This window comes from Gordionus sp. m RMFG-2023, chromosome 3 (genome assembly GCF_954871325.1).
Source record: "Gordionus sp. m RMFG-2023 chromosome 3, tfGorSpeb1-WG-v2, whole genome shotgun sequence".
In the NCBI taxonomy this organism is placed as follows: domain Eukaryota; kingdom Metazoa; phylum Nematomorpha; class Gordioida; order Chordodea; family Parachordodidae; genus Gordionus; species Gordionus sp. m RMFG-2023.
Window position 1 is genome coordinate 10,026,605 of NC_088777.1, and position 21,515 is coordinate 10,048,119.

A 21,515-nucleotide genomic window follows, 5' to 3' on the forward strand; every position below is an offset into this window, starting at 1 on the left:
TTCCCCCCTTTTTTAATCATATTTTTTAACTTACAATTAATTAACCTTAATCTAACATTACATTCATCATGTTATTTTTTAACTTTTAGAATATTATAATAGGCTTGATAAGTCCCCCAAAAATATTTTTTTAGATAGCCCTCCAACTACTAGAAATATGCATCTAATATTGACCCATCTACTGGTTTTACATTATTTTTTGTTAAATTTCAACAATAGTTTATTTATATTTTTGCCTGATTTCTTTATTTGTCTAGTCTAAGCTTAATCTCTCACATTGCTACAAAACATGATGAATCTATTATTAAAGATAAGCAAAGAAAATAATGACGATTAAACAAATGCCTTACCCATTCTAGAGTTACTGGTAGACAAAATAATAAAGAACTACGCTTGAAATGAACTCATCTGGAGGTTTATTTTGTTTTTTTTATCTTATATTTTATATCTAAGTTTATTTTATTTTCACCCAGTTCTCCAAATGATATTTCTATCACCACTAATACAATCCCTATGCCACCTCCGCCTATTTTTTAACAAATATAAATATTTAATTCTGTACTATCATTCACTTCACTAGGTGTTAATATAAATATTACTTAATCCGATTCTCTGAGAAACTTTCATGAATATTTAGAGGATGTTCAAACTTGAATGTACAGTACGGCCAATTTCATCAACTTTATTAATGGAAAAATATGCAGTAGTTTTGTAGTGACCTTTGACCGTTTTATGGTTGAGTTAACATTGTTGTTCATGATTCTATTTTAGAAGGGGATACCAATGCTGACATTGACAGAAATATCATTTTGCGTGTTCAACTTGAATGTACAGTACAGCCAATTTCATCAACTTTATTAATGAAAAATATGCAGTAGTTCTGTGGTGGCCTTTATAACAATACTTACGACCGTTTTATGGTTGAGTTAATATTGTCGTTTATGATTCTATTTTAGAGGGGGATACCAATGCTGACATTGACAGAAATATCGTTTTACGTTTTTCTTTTACCAGTATCCCAAGGCATAGGCATATCATCTTTATCAGGACGTAATGTGTTTTGTACACTGCTTTGTTAATCCGTCATTACTTTCATCTGCAACCCTAAATGATATAAAATTATACATTAATTATTTCCTCTCCAGACGACCGCCCAGATTTATTTTGCCACTTTTTCCAACAAAAATTAAAATGTCAACAAGGATTTGCTCTTAATTTAATCGAATACATAATAAATAATCCTCATTATTTTTTAAAAAAATTATCCTAAATTTATGTCAATAAAAAAAAATATCTGAAAAAATATATAAATAATTTGCATATAAGTTTCATTAGTGTTTAATGGCATTTTTGTAATTTAAATAGACAGCATTTTTTTTTTACTTAACATAAAAAAAATATATATCCCTTATCAAATTCTTTGACAAATATTTTTAAAAATGCAAGACATACATTAAATTTATCTAAAAAACAACAATAACCTTATATAATAAAATATTTTTTAGATATAATTTTTATTGATCATATTACAAAAAAGTATAAGAGTCGGTTATTTTTATTTTATTTGTCATGATTCTCTAATAAGTGGTTGCCCAGGCCTTCCCAGTTTCCCTTAATATGGGAATTTACATGTTTTTTATTAGACTAATTGATAAATCAGATATTTCCCGTTCATGTGATGATATTAAAAATTTAACTATCTCCGAGGCGGGATAAAATTTTCAAAATTATAATGGGTAGAACTGGACTTGGAACCTCAAAATTAATATTAGCTTGCACCTGACTTGGGAATATCTTTTACAAATTATTAAGGGTTGAGCTGGGCTTGATAAACTTTTTTAAAATGATAAGATCTTGGATGCTTCCTAATATTGTGAGCTTGAACCTGGCATGACATCTATAGTAAAAAATGAATAAAAATCCCATTCCCCGTCATTTTTGGCGGGTTTTCTACTAGTATATATTATTTAATAGTGTTCAAATTTTTCATAATTTTAAAAAAAATATTAAAATAAAGAAATTTAAAAAATTTATTGAACCTTGAATTTAATTTAAGAAAAAGTTATTAATTCGGGGTTTTGGTTCGTTAAAATATAATGGCTCAAAGGGTTCTAGTTCAGAGATCGGATTCAAAGCTGGTTTTTACATTTTCACATATTTTTAACTCGATTCTACTTTTATTTAACATCTTTGTTCAGAGTCGACATGAGCAATGGGGAACGGAGAGAGGGGTAGAGGGGGAGGGGAATTTGAGCATTTGGCTTTTTTGAGGGTAAGGATAAATTTATTAGGGGTTATCACTTATATTCTTGATTACGGGCCTCAAAGATATTCCAAATTTACTTAATATTACGAAGATTGCTGGACGGCCTCGTACGTTAAGTAGCATATTGATTCTTTGGAATATATAGGCCGTAGCTATAATAACCGTCAAACAATTTAATATGAATTTGGATTGATTACATCTTAAAAATAAAAGAACACTTAAAAAATTAGGCCCAAAGATCTATCAGTTATTGAAAGCACTAATTTTTGATAAAATTATTTTTCACTATTTTATTATCAAGACAACCCAATTCTTAAAATAAATTCCCCCATTTCTTAATAATCAATAAAATAAATATAGGTTTTCATTACACTCACTTCTTATTTTGTATAAAAAATAGATTTTTAATCTAGACATGAAGGCAACTCAAAAAATCTATATAATCATATTCAAGTAAATAATTATTGCAAAAATAATATTAAATTTTATCAATTATAATGTAAGAATAATTTTAAAGGCATGAAAAAAATATATGTTTTGTATAAATTGTCGTTCAAAATTTATACGATATATATGAAAATAAAATATAGCAGAATTTATAATTTCCTAACATCTTATTAAACCTGAAGATATTTACATTTTATATTACAAAGTTTGAAAAAAGTATAGGCTAATTTTTTTTTACTATTTGCAAAAGGGGGTAAGTGTTTGATAAAATAGTATTTATTTAAGTATAAAATATAATATATTATATGTTTGCAATAAGAAAATATATATCCATATATAATTTTACAAAATCGTTTATCTATTTAATCTATTACAATAGATTATAGCTTAAAACCAAATATAAAAATACAACTGAAACTCATTTAAATTAAACAAAAGGAAAAGGTTTATTTTGAATTTTTTTCAAAGATTAGTGCTAAATTTCTACAATAGAAGAAAAACGGATATAGTTAATAATCCAAATGTTTGGGAAGGCACTCAATTTGTTAGTACTTTAGTGTAAAATAACATTGATACGAGTATCGAAAAATCTGTGATAAAAAGTTGGGTAATGGCTAAATGTCGGTTGAGTTTTCAGGCGCCTGCCTAGAAAATCCTTTAAAGGCGTTTTAATTTATATTAGTTCATTTAAAATTCGAATTGCTATCTTTTTAAGAAGAGGCCAAAGTGACAGTTTTCGGCTAAAATTATAGTAAGTTTAAAAATTTATTTTTACTTTCATTCAAGGAAATGTTCCTAGAAATACCTGATTTTCTCATTAATTTTAAATTTAAAATATGACATATTTTCTTTAAAATGAATTTTAAAAAAGTAATATTTTTTCTGCCTTTTAAACAAAAACATAAATAAAATATGTATCTTGTCAACATGCAGACCCCAATGGGTACTTTGATGAATGTACAATTTCATATACATTTTGTATGAATCTTCTGTCTAGACATTAATGGCATTGGTTAACAATATTTACAAACATCATCTATTTAATTAGGGCAAAATTTTATTCTAGCTTAGAAATTATTTTATAAATATTCGTATCATGACGTCAATAAATATCATAAATTGCACAAATACAAACAATTATAAATATCTGCGAAATAATCTAAGCATTAGTTAAGCAACATTTTTATAATACTTATCACAAACACATTTATAGATTATATAATATAGTATCTAACCTATCCATCAATAAGTATAAATGGTTGTTCACATAATTTTTTTTATATAAAACAGATTTCTTATAAAAAATAAAAATTAATTTGAATAAATATTAAAAAATTTCCATAATATCAACACTAGTTTATAAAAAGAAAACAAAAATTTGATTTATATATTTGTTAAAATTTGCATTATTATAAATAAATCATTATTAAATATTTCCAAAATATTAGTAAGAAAACAAAAATTCGATTAATATATTTGTTAAAATTTGCATTATTATAAATAAATCATTATCAAATATTTCCAAAATAACAAAAAGAAAACAAAAATTCGATTAATATATTTGTTAAAATTTGCATTATTATAAATAAATCAAAATTCCCCTTAAAATTAAATAATTAGATATTAAATGATTAATTATGTGATGTATCAAATATTATATTTGTTGTTGTATATGGGTAAAAAAAACTATTTTAGGATTAAAATGAAGTGATTTTAATATTATTTGTCATTTATTGAGATAAATTTTTTAAATTGAGTTCCAAAATGTAGTTGAAATTAGTAAAATAAGAAAATATAAGTTTTAGAGATATGATTTGACAGTTTCCGTAATTATTTGACAAGATTCGTCGATCTGCTTTTCCGTGATGATGAGAGGTGGTGCCAACCTTATTTTATCGCCGTGAGTGGGTTTAGCCAACAAACCCTTCTTCATAAGTCTCAAGCAAAGATCCCACGCGTCATAACCTAAAATATATGTCGAGGAATTAGAGATAGAAGAGAAAAATAATATTGTGATTTATTTATTTTCTAACGTCATTATTTATTTTATGAAATACTACTTAAGAATTTGGAGATTTAGAAAATATTCGTAAAATAGATATAAAATATTTTTTGATTAAACATTTGCATTAAGCGCTCCTGTTTACAGTTTGTTAAGTCTAGGGTATTTTTAGAAAAAAATGTATCTACACCAATTTTGAAAATAATATATGATTAACTCATTAAGTACGAATTTTTTTTATCATATCTAAAATAATTTTTATCATTTTTCTAAATTTAGAACATTAGAGGGTTGGCATGATTTGATTAAATAGATTTAAATCGCAATAATCATGATTAAAATAAGTATAAAAAAATTGAATAAAAAATCACAATTTTAAATCAATTTTCCTATATATAAACTTCCGGGGAAGAAAGTTCGGAATCAGAACTAGTGTTGTTAAAATTTTTAAGAACAGCTATCCCAATATCTTTGCAACAAAATATTAGGCAAGCCTAGGGATTTTGCTCATAGATGGCAGAAAGGTTTGGACATTTATTAACAAAATCTTAAGATTTGCGTTATTTCTTTCATTCTTGAAAATAATTACCACTAATCAGAGTAAAAAAAAATTCCTCCGTGTTTTTCACTTTGGTAAAGATTTAATATTTAAAAAAAATGTTTTAGGAAAATTTCTAAAGATAAATCTTTTTAAGGCATTCTCCTGAGCCAACAGCTTACTATCAACCGAGTATAAGATGAACCAATCTCTACAATTAGATAACTAGTTTATGTTCAGCAAAGTGTGAACGTAGGAGATAGTCTATCCTAGTTTTTCTTTATAATTATTATAGATCTAGCTCTAATAAATTTTTGATTTATCTATAATATAATTATAAAACAAATATCGCTAAAAGGATATTACATGCAAATAACCGAAATTTTTGGTGGCTGGTGCAAATAATAATATAAATTATTAATAAAATATAGGGCAATAAAGTGAGAAAATCTAGTAGTAATGGTTGATTTAACAAAAATCGAATTAATGATGAATGTTGGAAATGTAAGATACTTATATAGGTAATTCATTAAAAATCATTACACGTCCAAAATGTATGGATTTTTTATTTCCAATTTCAAAATAAAATTCCTTACAAAAATAATGTGTCAGTCAATTGACGTTTTTGGTAGTTTTAGGTGAGGAAAATTTTGTTACTTCCAGTGTTAAGGAAATTAAAGATGTATAATTTTAATATATCAATTTGTCTTTATTTAAATATTTTGACACTATCAAAATTAATTCATCCAGTTTATAAAATATAAAAGAAACACCCTTTTATTTCTTATTCCATTTGGTTTACTTAATTTTTAATTTTATTTAAAACATGATATTGATTTTTAAGAAAGTAGTACGTAACATACCTTCGTGAACTACTATAGCATTTAACAAGCCTTTGCCCCTAACTAATTTGACCACTTCTCTGGGAAGTTTGGATAGATTATCTCTCAACCTTATGCCCAGGCGTTCGGCATTTGCAGCTAGATTTTCGTCTTCGATTATCTTTTTTTTAGAAAAATATAGAGGAATATTTTTTTATTAGCTAAAATATATGTATTTCATAATTTTATACGAAAATTATTCGAATTTATTTTAAAATTTTGATTCTTCTCCATTGTTTTATTTTGCTTATTTCCACCTTCCCATCTACCACACTGCGTAATTCCCCGTAAAAAAATATATATTTAAAAAAAACTTACTTTAAGAGCCGTTTGAGCAATTTTACATGCCAGAGGGTTACCTCCATAAGTTGAGCCGTGTTGACCGGGCTTAATGGTTAACATAACGTTATCGTTAGCTAGAACCGCACTAACAGGGTAAAGTCCACCCGAGAGCGCCTTTCCGAGTAAGAGAATATCAGCCTTAACACCTTCGTGATCTAAACATAATCTCCTTTGAGTAAAGAAAAAAATATCAGGGAAAAAGGTTTATCGTGTTTCAGGATTAAGAATTTAAAAACAAATAAATAATCGGTTTATAATACTTCCCAGTCCTTCCCAATCCAGTTTGTATTTCGTCAGCTATAAAGAGGATATTATATTTGTCGCAAATAGCCCTAACACCTTTCAAATAACCGGGAGAGGGGACTCTAACTCCAGCTTCCCCTTGAACGGGTTCCACCATGAATGCGCAGATGCGCTGAGAATTTTGGCGAATGGCGTTCTTTATTAATATATTTTTTAAAAAATTAGGGTACAGTTAAAATTTTGAGATAATATATATTTACCGTTTACAATTTTCAATCATATTGGCAAAGAGGAAAAAAATATAACGATTTCATTAAATAGGATTTATGCTCAATTTCCTAAACTTAGAATCATATAACAAAAAAATTAATAACAAATTTTCATTCTCTATGGCATTTATTTAAACTTCATATTCATAACATATTGTAGAGCATAATTATGAAGTTAACATAATTGACAAAAATAAGGTGAACTTTTCTAAAAACCTAGGTCATAGAATATTTATAATTTCTATTAAAAAAAATTGTAACAAATAAACAAGCTAATAAAAGTTATAAGGGGAAAAAAAATAACTTCTAGCGCTGCCAAATCATCGTAAGAAATGATCTCGAAACCGGGCATGAACGGACCGAACCCTTCAAAACATTCGGGATCGGTGGAGGCCGAAACAGCAGCCAGTGTTCGACCCCAAAAGTTTTGCTCGGCGAACAAGACGATGGCTTCGTTATTGGGTATACCCTTGACTGTGTAAGCCCATTTACGAGCGAGTTTTATTCCCGTTTCAGCCGCTTCCACGCCTGCGAAAGAAATATGACATCGTTTTTTTTATAATAAATTAACTAGGTAAATTCCATAGTTATTTTAACTTTCTCTTCAGCTAATGCATTATAATTTTTATTAAATAAAAAGAAACATTTAAGGAAGTATAACCAACCAGTGTTCATGGGAAGAACTTTGTCGTAGCCGAACAGCTCGGTAATATATTTTTCATACTCGCCCAGTACATCGTTGTAGAACGCTCTGGATGTGAGTGTCAATATCTGCGCTTGGTCTTGCAGCGTTTTGACTATCTTAGGATGACAATGACCTTGATTCACGGCGCTGTAAGCGCTTAAAAAGTCAAAGTAACGTTTGTCGTCCACATCCCACACATATACGCCTTTGATAATTCGTAAATTTTCAAAATAATATAGCTTGTGACAGAATTTTATTTTGTTGGAGACGTTTTTTAACAACCAGTTTCTAGGCTATGTTACTAATTAAAGTTAGAATCTTAATAAGAAAACCTATCGTGATCACCTCTAATAAATGACAAAATCCTTATCCCGAGCTCTTAGGACAGGCCAAAATCCTATTTAAAACTATTTAACATGTCACTGTCATGGTTGACTATTAAGAATAACTGATCACCTTCATAGAAGTACCCAGTGTCTTATTTGGATAGGACAAGAGAGGGGGCAATTTTTTTTCTAAAATAGACTTAAGTAATCTCGAAAATTAAATTATATATAGTATAAGAAAAAAATAGGTAGGTAATTTAAAAAATTTAATAGTATTTGATAAGAAGTTTTATGGTTCGAATAATATATTTAATCCTAGTGTTGTTAAATAGTCGAGTTCTTCGTACTCGGAACTCGAATCGTAGTGGTAAAAAACGGCTCCGACTCAAGCCGATAAGGTACCGTATGAGCCTACTCGATTAGTCGGATCATTTAGTAGGCTCACTTAGTCAACTCGCTGGGTCGGCTCAATTGTTTTAATTTATTTATTTATAAGTAAATTATAATCTTTGATATTTCTTTTTACATGTATTGAGTCGATTTTTATAAACGGCTAACTCAAATGTCGAGTAAATTGCTAAATGATGGGCTACTGATTAACGTGAACAAAAATTATAAAAAGACATTATCCCCATTTTATTTTAAGAATATTTATGACGAAACGAAAAAGGTTTCTGGACCCGAAATCGGGTTCAGGAATTTTAGACTCTATTTGGTAGAAATTTTGATAACATGAACTTCAAAAATCGATTTTCTAAAAGAGTGTAACTCGACCCGATTCATATTACCCCCCTTCCATATAGAATATCTGCTTGAACATGATGAGCATCTTACTCTATAAGATGCTCCATTTTTCTCCATTATTTATATAACAAAATGTGTGATTGCCATGGTTCTGAAATTATGATCGCGGTAAAATTTATGTAACCGACATAAACCATAGTCCGGTCTTTATATTGTGGTCAACAGTTAGGTTTGGCCTTCCGGCCGGCTTTTTTCAAAATAGCCGATTTAAAAAAAATATATATATATAATTGTTAGGCCCATGTCCTGGCTCGACTTATTTCGGCTAAACAGCTTTTGAACTAAGACACCTTATTTTAGTTTGTTTAGTGTTTTGGGCATTATTTTTTCCTATTACTTTTTTGGGGTTTTAGTCAACCGGTTGTTTAGTCATAAATCGAACCCAGAACACACCCTTAATTTCGAAAAAAATTAATTAAAATGTAAGACGATTTTTTTACCAATACATTTGCTTTCTTAAAGTAAAAATTTCAATATGTATCTATTTCTAAAAAATCTCTGAAGAGCCTGACCAATTAATCAAATTGAAAAATAAACGGATAATTTTCTAAATAAAAATAACAATTTATATCCATCATTATTATGCTTTGTAATTTTTTATGAATATTATATTTTTCATATAAATTACAATCATTATCGGTTTGACTAAACTGAAAATGCCAAGGTAATTTGTAAATGCTTGGGTAAACAATTTTTTTATAGCCTCTATTCAGTTGAAATTCATTTTCTTGTGATATAAACAAGTTATATATATATATTCAATAATAAGGGAATATAAATAATTATATTTCATCCAACCTATTAATGAGCCATTTAAGGCTAAACCCGGCCTCCTGTTTCAATCTTGTTGAAAATTTGTATATAAACGAAGATTCTTATAATCTATACTTGAGCAAAATTTTAGCCTCCTAGCTTTTTATACTTCTGAAGATATTTACGGCCAAAAATTGAAAAATTGCCTTTTTTGCTAGTGTCTATATTCATTAAATAAGTATACTCTTAATATTTAGTAAATATAAGTAAAAAATTATTTTTGAAAACTTCTAGACCTCTTATTCCCAGAATAAAATTTAAAATCCTGATAATAAAAAGTGGATAAAATCGATTTTTATGGAACTTTAATTTTATAAGAGTAAAAAAAATTAAAAAAATATTTTTATACTATATATGGCGTTTAAATTTTATACATCTAATATTCTTAAGTGTATTTTTACGATTATTTCTTTATACTAATTTCTCTACAATATTCCTATTCAACAAAAGAACTACTTTTATATTTTATTATGTATTTATTTTATATTAAAATTATATTTTTATATATCATATTAGCATTTATGTTTCTGTATTTCATGCAATATATTTTGTCATTTTTTATATAATGATTAAATTTTTAACTCGATATTTATTCTTGCAAATGTGTTAAGAAATCATCAAAAAATATTAATTTTTTCCTAAATAAAATGAAAGAAAATATCATGCATACTATTTAATAAGTCAACTAAATAAATTCTGTAATCCAATCAATATTCTTAACCGCAAATAGCTAAAAAAAAATTAAGAAAACTTAATATGAATATAAAGTTTGTATTAACTGTAAAGATCGTAAAATTGAAATTATAAGCATAGATGTCGAAACAAAAATTTAATAAAATAGCAAGTGCCATTGCAACAAGCACAAATATTGAGGACAGTATTGAAATTCAAAAGAAATTGTAGATGATATAATAGTATATCTTAAAGATAAATGCAAACAATTATCATAATCGGGTAATTGTAGTGTTAAAGCAATTTTAAGTAGCATATCATAAAGCGAGAGCAGCAAAAATATTAAGTATGGAAAAAAATTTTTAATCAACCTTCAATCCAAAAATGGGAGAAGTATTGATGAAAATATATTAAAATTTTAAAATAGAATTCTATGATATTAAATCCGCTAGTTGGCGTATTCTTTTAAAAAAATATTTTATAATTTTTTTGTTACATATTTCTAAAAATTATATTAAAAATATTACTTAAAAATATACCTCAGTCCATTTATTATCTAAGAAAAAAATTGTTTGAAACAAATTACAGTTTAATTGTTAGATTTTAAATATAAGTTTTAATGCTTATCTATATTTAATTAAAGCTTAAAACTAATTTTAAAATAATTTTGGTATACTTTGCTATTGATATTTTTTCTAATAATTTATTATCAAATTTAGCAGACTTGGGAAAACAAATGATAGGCTAATCAAATATCATTTTAAAAGAAAAAGGTAATTTCAAATGGGATATTTCTTTAAAAAATTTGTGAACCAATCTGTGTTGTAAATAATAATGATTAATTTTTTTTGATTTTGTTTTTCGGAAATTATTATTTTTATATTGAAGTTATGGATAAATAAACACTTTCATTATATATAAAATTTTGAGAATTATAAAATTATTATGAGATTGATGTTTTGTTAAAAAATTATTATATTAAAAGAGCTAATAAAATAAAAAGTTTTAACAACGACTGCCTTAATTAAATATCCATAGAAAATTAAGTTTAAATCGCAACAGATAGCAAAAGTTTTTATTGAATTATTTTATCACTACCAATATAATAATGCTTTCTTAATATTTATAATAAATACTATAGCAAAATTATAAAAAATATACTTAAACTTTTATATGCAGATGTTACTTTATTTAATCGTATAGAATTTTAAATAAAATTTTTAAAAAATAACAAACGCCAACTTGCGGATTGAATATTATCAAATTATATTTATTTTATTAAGTTACATACGTTATTATTTTGTGAAAATCATTATTGAATATTTCTATTCTTATTGAATTGATAATCTTAATTTATATTATTTAATTTCATTATCACTTTAAATTCATCATAATTTTTAAAACTTATTTATATCATAAGAGAATAAATCTAAACTCAAAAAATAGAATAAATAATTTTTTTAAAACCAAAGCCTATATTTTTTTTTTATGGAATTGATTATCTTAATTTATTTATTCAATTTCATTGATTATCTTAATTTATTTATTCAATTTCATTATCACTTTATTAAATTCATCATAATTTTTATAACTTCTTTATATCATAAGAAAATAATTCTCAACTCAAGACTACAAAAATTATTTTAACCTAAGCATATAAAATAAAGATTTAACCCCCAAAATCATAAAAAACTCAGATATTCATTATAACCATTAATTTTTTATAATTATCAACCACCTAAATTCCTTTTGTTGTTTTCTTGTTTTTGAAATACTTTTTATATTATGTCAGGCTTATTCTTTTTTTAAAAAAAGCTAATATATTTATTTGCTTATCGTATTCGTCACCCCTTAGCTATATCTTTTCTTTTCCTAAACTTTTGATCTTTTCCCCTTTTTTCCATTATTTGTTTTTTCCCTTTAAAGCGTCATCATGGTAAATGTTTGTTGCCATGATAGTTTAAAATTAATTTAACTTAATTTAATACCTTTAGGAAACATTGTTCACCTTTTTGCTTCAATTTTTCAAAATTTCTTCTTCTCTTAAAGATCCTTTTATTAGATCTCCTCACTGGCGTGCCCCTAGTCCCGATGGTAATTCTTAAAGATCTGTTGATTGATTTTTTATTAGGCATACGCCCCCCACCCAGTTTTATCTTGAATAAATACAGCAGCCCGAGAATCGATTTCAAGGTTCCTCAAGTCTCTTATAAATATTTTGAATTCAAATTTATTTTCAAAACCCATATGTTTAGACCTAATTAGTTTTTGTTTTCGAGTTATAGTTAAACCCCAAAATAAAATAAATAATTTATCAGCTTCAATTAATGAGAAAATGTCCAATTTTGATAATACCATTTCAAATCCCAACTTTTTCCACAGCAAATTAATCTCTGAAAAATTAGATTTTGGAGATATCTGATGATATTATTTCTCTTATCAATACTACTATTTTTCTACAACTTTTCGAAAAACATCCAATGGCGTCCCCTCCACGCATGGCTTATCTCCTATTCCCCTTACCTGTGATATAGTCCTTAAGTGACCACATGTGGATCAGGCGTCAGACCAAGTTTTTTTTATTGATTTATGATCCTTTATTAAAACCATCAACTGAATTTAGTAATAATATTCTCATATACGAAATTCCTATTCGTATACACTATTCTTTTTGGTACACGTCCTGTTTCATTGACTAAACTGGATGGTAGATTTCGCTTTCAGTTATGTTTTGGAGTTAGAGATGAGTGCGAAGTGGCTTCACATGTTGTATATATTTATAAACACTGAAGCTGGTAAGATTTTTTGCAAGTTAGACTTCAGAAATGAATTCAACACCAATCAAATTCATTCTTACCTAAAACACTTCCCAAATATGGGAATTTGAGTAATTCCTGTTATGAATTTCCCTCATTACTCAAATTTTGAGAGTTTTCCACATCTTCTCAAGAGTGTATTCAGCAAGACTATCCACTAGCACTAGGTCTCTTATTTTTTACTGTAGGTATTTATGACTTCGCCATTTAAAGGTCTTTTTAGCTCCCATGTTTCAAGTGCATTTAAAAATTTGTTTGTCTCCTGTTCTAACAAGCGTTCAACTACTTAGAAACGCAAAATAGATGTGAACCTGTTATGCGGGAACAATGAGTACCAAATTGAAATTGGCTAGGTAATCATATTCCGTCTGTTGAAATTTACGCTGCCTACCACAAGCAAGTTTTTCCATTTTCAAGGCATTGTTTCTTTTGTGATAAAGTCACTGGGTGCTTTTTTGCAGCATGAAAATCTGAATAAATTGATTAGCAAATCTTTGATTTCCGTCGGTTTCCCCAATAGTTCGGAGCCTTTAAGTCTTTTAAATGAGGATGGTAAGCGTCCCGATGGCATGTCTTTATCATCATGGCTCAGCGGCAAATGACTTGTCTGGGGTGTGCCATGCGTTAGCTAATTGCCACTTAAAAGAAATTCCGGCCTCGCGGAACTCCGAAATTAAAAAATGGAAAATATATAGGTCCCTTTTAAATTCTTTTATTTTTATCCCTATAATCTTAAATATTTTGGGCAACCCCGGTCCCATATCCCTATTTTTAAATCAATTGGCAATAAAATTCCAATAAGGGCAGTGGAAAAGAACGAGTTCCTTAACCTCAAACAAAAAAACTCAAATTGAAATCCTAAAAGGGAATTAAAAGTTTTTCTCAAAACACTTCCTTGTCCCTCCTAATTCTTTTAATCATTGTTGTTAAATAGCCCGATTTTTAAAAACGTCCCGATTAAGATTTTAGCCAAAATAATATTATGAAAGCCTCGTCACTTGGCAAATGGATGTCAAAACCATTCTGCCATCTATGAGCAAAGTCTCCAGACTTACATAATATTCTTTGGGTTATAATTTTTCGTGTCATTTTTTTTTAAATCGACCCGAATCGGGTTTTACTCAACACTTAACACATATGACAAAACTCACTCCTCTTATTTTATTCATTAATAATAAAGTAACAATAAATATGACTTGATTTTAACGTTTTTATTTTTCATCTTTTTTTATAAAAACTGCCCTATATTTTTTTAAAAACAGTATATTAGCCATGTTTAAAATTATTAGTGATATAATTTTAATATTTATAATAATTTATTACAAATTTACATTTACATTTAGATTCTTTAATTCTATAATCATTTTATGTTGAAATTAATTTTTTTTTTTAAATTTTTACTTTACTACAATGCTTTCTTATATATTATAAAAATTATTTTATATATTTTTACTTATGTTACATTATGCTTTCTTATATATAAATATAATAAAAATTGTTAAATGCATTTTATTTTTAGTTTTTTTCCTACTAGATTGTGCAATCCCATATTCTTATGGTAAAAAATTTAGAATTAGGCAATATTTCTTTTTAAATCATAAATTTTATAGTGCCCAACTTTGCCATTTTTGAGCTTAAAACTTTATTATATAATTTCAATTATTTCATTATTACATATTATATTTTTAATTTTTCTTTAAAACCCACCACCACTTCATTCATCTTAAAAGTATGTATGGACATTTCTTAGCGATATATTTTTGCAAAAAAATTAAATTCACAAACTTTCGAAATAAAAAAAAAACACTTCGAATAAATATATAAGCTATTTTAAAACATATGCACAACTTAATTCTAGAAAATTTTCATAAAAGCCTAATAAGCATTCCAAGATTGCATTTATATACTCTTCATCTTATCAAGTGATATCAAGTTTTTGCATTAAAATAAACTATAAGATCCGGGATCGAACCAACCGGATACCCGATATAAGAATCAAGTCCGAACAAATATATAAATAAATATTAAAATTAAACCTCTATAAAATAACTACTCAAGTTCAAGGTCATGAAACTGTAAAATAAAGGAAAAACAATTAGAAAAAAATTATACGATTTGTCGAATAATTAAGTATTCGTGTAATTGTCTAATAATTTAATATTCGTACAATTTGTCTAATAATTTAGTATTCTTAAAATCGTTATATGATTTGTCGGATATTCAATTCAATTCGAAAAATTTTATATTTTTTTTTCAAAAACGAAAAAAAAAGAAGTATAATATGATGTAATAATGTCACATTAATTATTAACCTAGATTTCTTATTTTTATATATAATTTCTTATTTTTATATACTTTGATATTTTCAAATTTCTTAGATATCGATATAATATACTTTATTGATATAATATACTTTATTGATATAATATACTTACTTTATTGATATAATATATTTATTTCCACATAGAAAATATAATAAAAATATGATAACAAATTCTTCTTTTTCAGGGTTTTTATAACCCACATAAATAATAAAAAAAAATAATATTGATGAAAAATAATATTTACAAAATTATAATATTAAAAAAAACAATATCGATTTAAAGAATATGAGTAATAATAAAGAAAAACACATACTAAAGCATGTTTACCACATATCCCCCATAAAAAAAATCAACTTACGCGAAAAAATCATATCTCGTTTCTTTTTTTAAAAAATAAAATAAACATAATTTAAATTTCCTCTTACGGCTCTTGAAATAAATGCTCCAACTCATCGGCCGATAGATCAACCATCGGCCATTCTCCAAACAATTCTCCTACATCATCCGAAAGGGGGGCCTGTTCCTGGGACGGTCCTATCACCGCCACTGGTCGCTCCACTTCCAGGGTTACGTGTTGCTCAACTCTTGCCGTTCCACTCATTGTTTGTGGGTTTTCCGCTCTTGTCACCGCAGGTAACACGGTCCGAACGGGCCAGGCTCCTCGTCTCTGCTTCCCACTATCATTTTCATCCCTTGCTTCAATGAAATTTCTTCTGTCATCAAACCTTCTCACAAAAGCATGGCGAGGCCCACGGGGGCATAGAACTTGCAAGTGGCCTCGGGCTCCACAGATGAAGCATAATCTCACATTCCTCATCGTGCGCCTGTCTGAATTACTGGGTTCAGGCAATTCGGACTCCCGCCCCCTTCCGTTGATCATTAAAAATGGCGCTATTTGCCTTCTTCGCGGGGATCTGAGAATGGGTCTCGATTCGCGGTACAAACGATTTCGAGGAGCCTGGCCCGTTCGGACCGTGTTACCTGCGGTGACAAGAGCGGAAACCCCACAACAATGAGTGGAACGGCAAGAGTTGAGCAACACGTAACCCTGGAAGTGGAGCGACCAGTGGCGGTGATAGGACCGTCCCAGGAACAGGCCCCTCTTTCGGATGATGTAGGAGAATTGTTTGGAGAATGGCCGATGGTTGATCTATCGGCCGATGAGTTGGAGCAATTATTTCAAGAGCCGTAAGAGGAAATTTGAATTATATTTATTTTTTTTTAAATAGCGCTTTACTCGCTTTAAAAATATTTGCGAATCTCCCGATTCGTTTCAATTTCCTTTGTAACAGCGCTTTATTAGTTTTAAAAATTTTTACAAATCTACAGCGTTTTATTAGCCTCAATTTTATTTGTTTTAACGCTCTTTCCGCCTTACTAATTCTTGTAAATTTCACAGCGGTTATTCGTTTCACTTTTATTTGTATTAGCGCTTTTTCCGTTTTGACAATATCTGAAAATTTAACGCTTTACCGTTTTAACTTATTATGTCAGCGCTTTTTTCGCTTTGACAATATTTGAAAATTTATCAACGCTACCGTTTTAACTTATTGTGTAAGCGCTTTTTCGCTTTGACAATATCTGAAAATTTATCAACGCTTTACCGTTTTAACTTATTGTGTAAGCGCTTTTTCGCTTTGACAATATCTGAAAATTTATCAACGCTTTACCGTTTTAATTTATTATGTCAGCGCTTTTTTCGCTTTGACAATATCTGACAATTTATCAACGCTTTACCGTTTTAACTTATTATGTCAGAGCTTTTTTTCGCTTGACAATATTTGAAAATTTATCAACGCTTTACCGTTTTAACTTAATAGCGCTTTTTTTTTTGCTTAAAAATATATGTAAATCTCTCCGCAATTAACTTCCAGGTTCTAGTGTTTATCACGGCACCAATTTCTTATTTTTATATATAATTTCTTATTTTTATATACTTTGATATTTTCAAATTTCTTAGATATCGATATAATATACTTTATTGATATAATATACTTTATTGATATAATATACTTACTTTATTGATATAATATACTTACTTTATTGATATAATATATTTATTTCCACAAAGAAAATATAATAAAAATATGATAACAAATTCTTCTTTTTCAGGGTTTTTATAACCCACATAAATAATAAAAAAAAATAATATTGATAAAAACAAATATTGATGAAAAATAATATTTACAAAATTATAATATTAAAAAAAAACAATATTAAAAAAAACAATATCAATTTAAAGAATATGAGTAATAATAAAGAAAAACACATACTAAAGCATGTTTACCACACTAGGCAAACGACTTATTAGAAATGTGCTTACATTAAAGTCAGCTGCTGCCAATATATAGGCTGTAATAGTCGCCATTCAATGTATGTGCACTTTCGATGCATTTTAAATGAATGAATTTTCAGTTAGTATTAATATCCTTTGGTAGTATATAGATGTGATAAAGATTTCATCAAAAAATATTATTTCGTTTTTTAAATGCATTTGATGAGTTTCATTATAAATTTTTCTATCAAAGATTTTTTGAAAGTATATTTGTTGCAATTCGGACTATGTTGATCCATAAATTATTCACAGATACTGTCTAAAAACCGATCCGATAACCGATATTTAGATTGTTTTACCGTCTATCTCCAAACAAATTTCATAAAATTTAGTATATTTTCTAGTTTTGTTATATTACCCACTTTATCCACTCGATACAGCTTACCCAAGCTTACATCCTATATAAATTGACCTAAAAACCTCTAGGTTAAGCCTAGGCCTAAAGATTGAGACGATTTTTTAGAATAAAAACTTAGATAAACCGTATTAGTTATTACGTAATTTAACAAAAATATTTATTATGTAAAAAAATATAACTCTAAATTAAGAATAACATAAACGTTTAAATTATCCGCTTCTCATGGCCAAGGCGATATGTGGTGCGTCATCACGAATTTAAGTATATTTTGCTTCTTTTTTTACTCCACAAAAGTTAATAATCTCATTTTATGAACAATATTCATTCTGAATGTGTCTCGTTAAACATTTTTAATGTCACATTTTTAGATATTCTAAACAATGTTCTTATATGAATAATTCCCCATTTATATTTGAAAGTTACAAATAAATTAAACTTTGATACTTTTATTCATTTATTATTAAGGAAGAACCGTGTATAAAAAAAATACATAATTTTATATACAGAATCATAAAATAACCAAAAACAATAGGATTGTTAAAAAGCCCGATTGGGTCGATTTTTAAAAAGATTTTGACCAAAAGAACATTAAGTAAAACTGGAGATTTTGCACAAATATGGCTGAAAGGTTAGGACCTCTATTTACCGAATCTCGAGGCTTGCTTAATAATTTTGGCTAAAATTTTAATTGGTCGGTTTTTAAAAACAACCCGAATCAGGCTTTTTAACAACCCTACCAAAAAACGTGAACAGGATATTCTTCAAAAATAGCCCATTGACCCCGATCTAATACTTTAATAAAATCTTGTAAACTTTTCATGTATATTTTAAATTCCGATAATTTAGTAAATATGAAATGCCATAAGGAAAATTAAAACTTACTTCTTTTTTTAAATAATAGAAAAAATAATTATCTAAAAATAATGATGCAACATTTCAATTGTTTCCTATCATGCTATATTACAGAATTTGAAAATGGGGAAAAAATTATTAATTTATTCAAAAAAAATTGAGTTTTTGAAATTAAAGAACATGATTCATTGTCAAAATAAATTTGAAATTAAACTAATTTGATTTTTATTATTTTATATAAATATTTTAAAAAATTTGCAATATTTTGAAAAAGCACATAAAGTTAGTTAATTGCAAGTTGCTGAAGCAAAAATATTTCTGAAACATCTTTATTTCATTTCTGCATGATTGATTTTTAATTTTGTGATAAGAATATAATCCAATTAATGTGTATAAATGTTATTTTTAAAAAATGACCATAGATTTGATGTGAACACTTTAAAGTATTTAGACCATTTTAAAGTAACTCACTTTTGGGAAAATTTGTAGAGAATGGTAAAATTGAAAATATTGATTAATACTCTTAATAAGTTAAGATAAAATTATTATCTTAATGTAATTATTGCAATTGTAAATCTTATGATACATAACTTCTTCTTTTCCTAATAATATGAGCATCACATAGGCTCATATAAATAGGGAAGTGGGTGAGGAAGTAGCATTGGGACACCAAAATTAGACAATTTTTTAGGCCACTAAAATATTTCTTATGCATTTAATAGTGAATTAAAAATTTAAAAGGATAGATATCATATAAATTATACTTAGTATTACAAAATTCTGTTATTTATTTAATTTATAATATATTGTATATTTTGTTTTATTTATTTTTATACTAATTTGTGATGTATGATAAAAGTGCAATCACTTGACATATATACTAGACGAGATAATGATTAAAATACCACAATTTTTGATAAATATTTTTTAATGCATAAAAAGGGTATTTTAAAAAAATTTCATTGAAAATTCAAAAGTTTTTGTCCAATGTACTTTTATTTGTGGGTAATGTTAAAAAAATTTGGGCTGGGCTAGGCAAAAAAATAAATGGGCTGCCAGGCTTGACAAAGTAAAAAAAGTTAAATATTTTTGGTTAGGCCTTCTACATAAAATAGGCAAGAATTTTAAAAGACCAGGCCTAGATTTTATAAACCAATCCCAATTTAATAAAAAATTGAAACCAGGCCAGGGTAAGTAAATTTGGCCAGACCAAGCAAAAACTAAATCCCAACCAGGTCTGAAAATTTTGCCTTTTGTAGACCTCTAATTACCCTTTATGGATAGAAACATGCCAGGTACTCCTAACATTTATTAAACTATATATTAAAATTAGGAAATACTTTATGTATCAATAATTTTAAAAATAAATAGAAGCTATTGATAAAATATTAAATTAGCATATTTTATGATTTTTTTTAAAGGTTTAAGTAATTGGGGGATAAGGCCACTAAACTCAAGAGCCCTGGGCTCATATTATACCTCTAATTATAAAAAAAATTCTATTATATAGAGAATAAATTGAGAAAGCTATATTTAATTGCTGAACAAAAATAGGAATTTTTTAAGATAATTACCTTGGCCCCTTTTTAGAGCAACTGGCAATGGGTGATAGTTATGTGCACCATATTTATCTTCTCTATCAAATATAAATTGACTTTTCTTAGAATGATCAATAACAACTTTGTTTTTTTCAGATTTATTTTGCTGATTAAGTGAAGTTTTATGTGAAGAATATTTAACCAAATGTTTCCCAATCATATTTTGACATTTGGAACCAGCATCACACAATAGCAGCTAATTATTAAACAAAATTATATTAAAATCAATAAATTGCAGTAAGGGTAATAAAGATATTTAAGTTTTTTTTCTCATACAATGTCCTATATGGTTTAATTGTACCTTATTGGCATGTGGTAGGTTGTTAATAATGGAATGACCTAAATTTTTTATTGCATTCATTTTTTAATAGAACTGTGATTAATGGCTAGGCTAAAGATTATAGAAATGATTATCAAAACATCTTTCTGATTGGTCGATATTAAAAATATGGCCACCAATGTTTTTAAGTCGATTATTCCTTGCTTTCAAAGTGTGCGCAAAATCGCTGTTAAGTAATAAATATAAATTCAATTTTGTATACTTATCGTGAATTCGCCCTAACTATGATGAAGAGGACGCATTTATTGTGAGATATCATCAAACACAATTTAACAGCTGATAGATTTTTAATATATTTATGGACAAATTTTTTATCGGTATTAATTTTATCTTTAGTTCTATTTTGATAATAATTTAAATAAATATTGATTATCGGATACCACCAATATGCTCAGAATCATTCTTATTTTAGAGAAATGACGGTCCCAGTTGGCTCAAATTCAATTAGGAACAAGCATTTTAAAATATTCTTTATTTTTTTACTGTACCTAAAATTTAGAATTTCTTATTTTAGACTTCTTTAGCTTGATTTCCTAGATGATTTCAGTTAATAACAAGCGTTAATAGGGAACCCATTATAATTATCAGTCAGGAGACCTAAAAT

At 27.2% G+C, this 21,515-nt stretch overlaps 1 protein-coding gene across 1 annotated transcript; it reads right to left on the reverse strand.

Moving 5' to 3' along the window:
* Nucleotides 1-4,288: 4,288 nt before the first annotated feature.
* LOC135927479 (ornithine aminotransferase, mitochondrial-like) lies at nt 4,289-21,000 on the reverse strand. The gene is made up of 8 exons (XM_065463478.1): nt 20,873-21,000; nt 20,548-20,767; nt 7,654-7,878; nt 7,293-7,516; nt 6,737-6,915; nt 6,453-6,645; nt 6,117-6,255; nt 4,289-4,678 (listed from the first exon to the last, which is right to left on the reverse strand). Exons 1-8 carry the CDS (start codon nt 20,930-20,932, stop codon nt 4,515-4,517), a joined length of 1,404 nt encoding a protein of 467 aa, XP_065319550.1. The 5' UTR covers nt 20,933-21,000; the 3' UTR covers nt 4,289-4,514.
* Nucleotides 21,001-21,515: the final 515 nt, after the last annotated feature.

What these genes read in the sequence shown, in the direction of transcription:
- LOC135927479 (XM_065463478.1), bottom strand. Translation starts at nt 20,932, where the DNA reads ATGAATGCAATAAAAAATTTAGGTCATTCCATTATTAACAACCTACCA. An exon ending in ACCTACCACATGCCAATAAG is followed by an intron (nt 20,768 to 20,872) that starts GTACAATTAAAC and finishes TTTAATAATTAG; the next exon opens with CTGCTATTGTGTGATGCTGG. An exon ending in AGTTCTTCCCATGAACACTG is followed by an intron (nt 7,517 to 7,653) that starts GTTGGTTATACT and finishes TTTCTTTCGCAG; the next exon opens with GCGTGGAAGCGGCTGAAACG.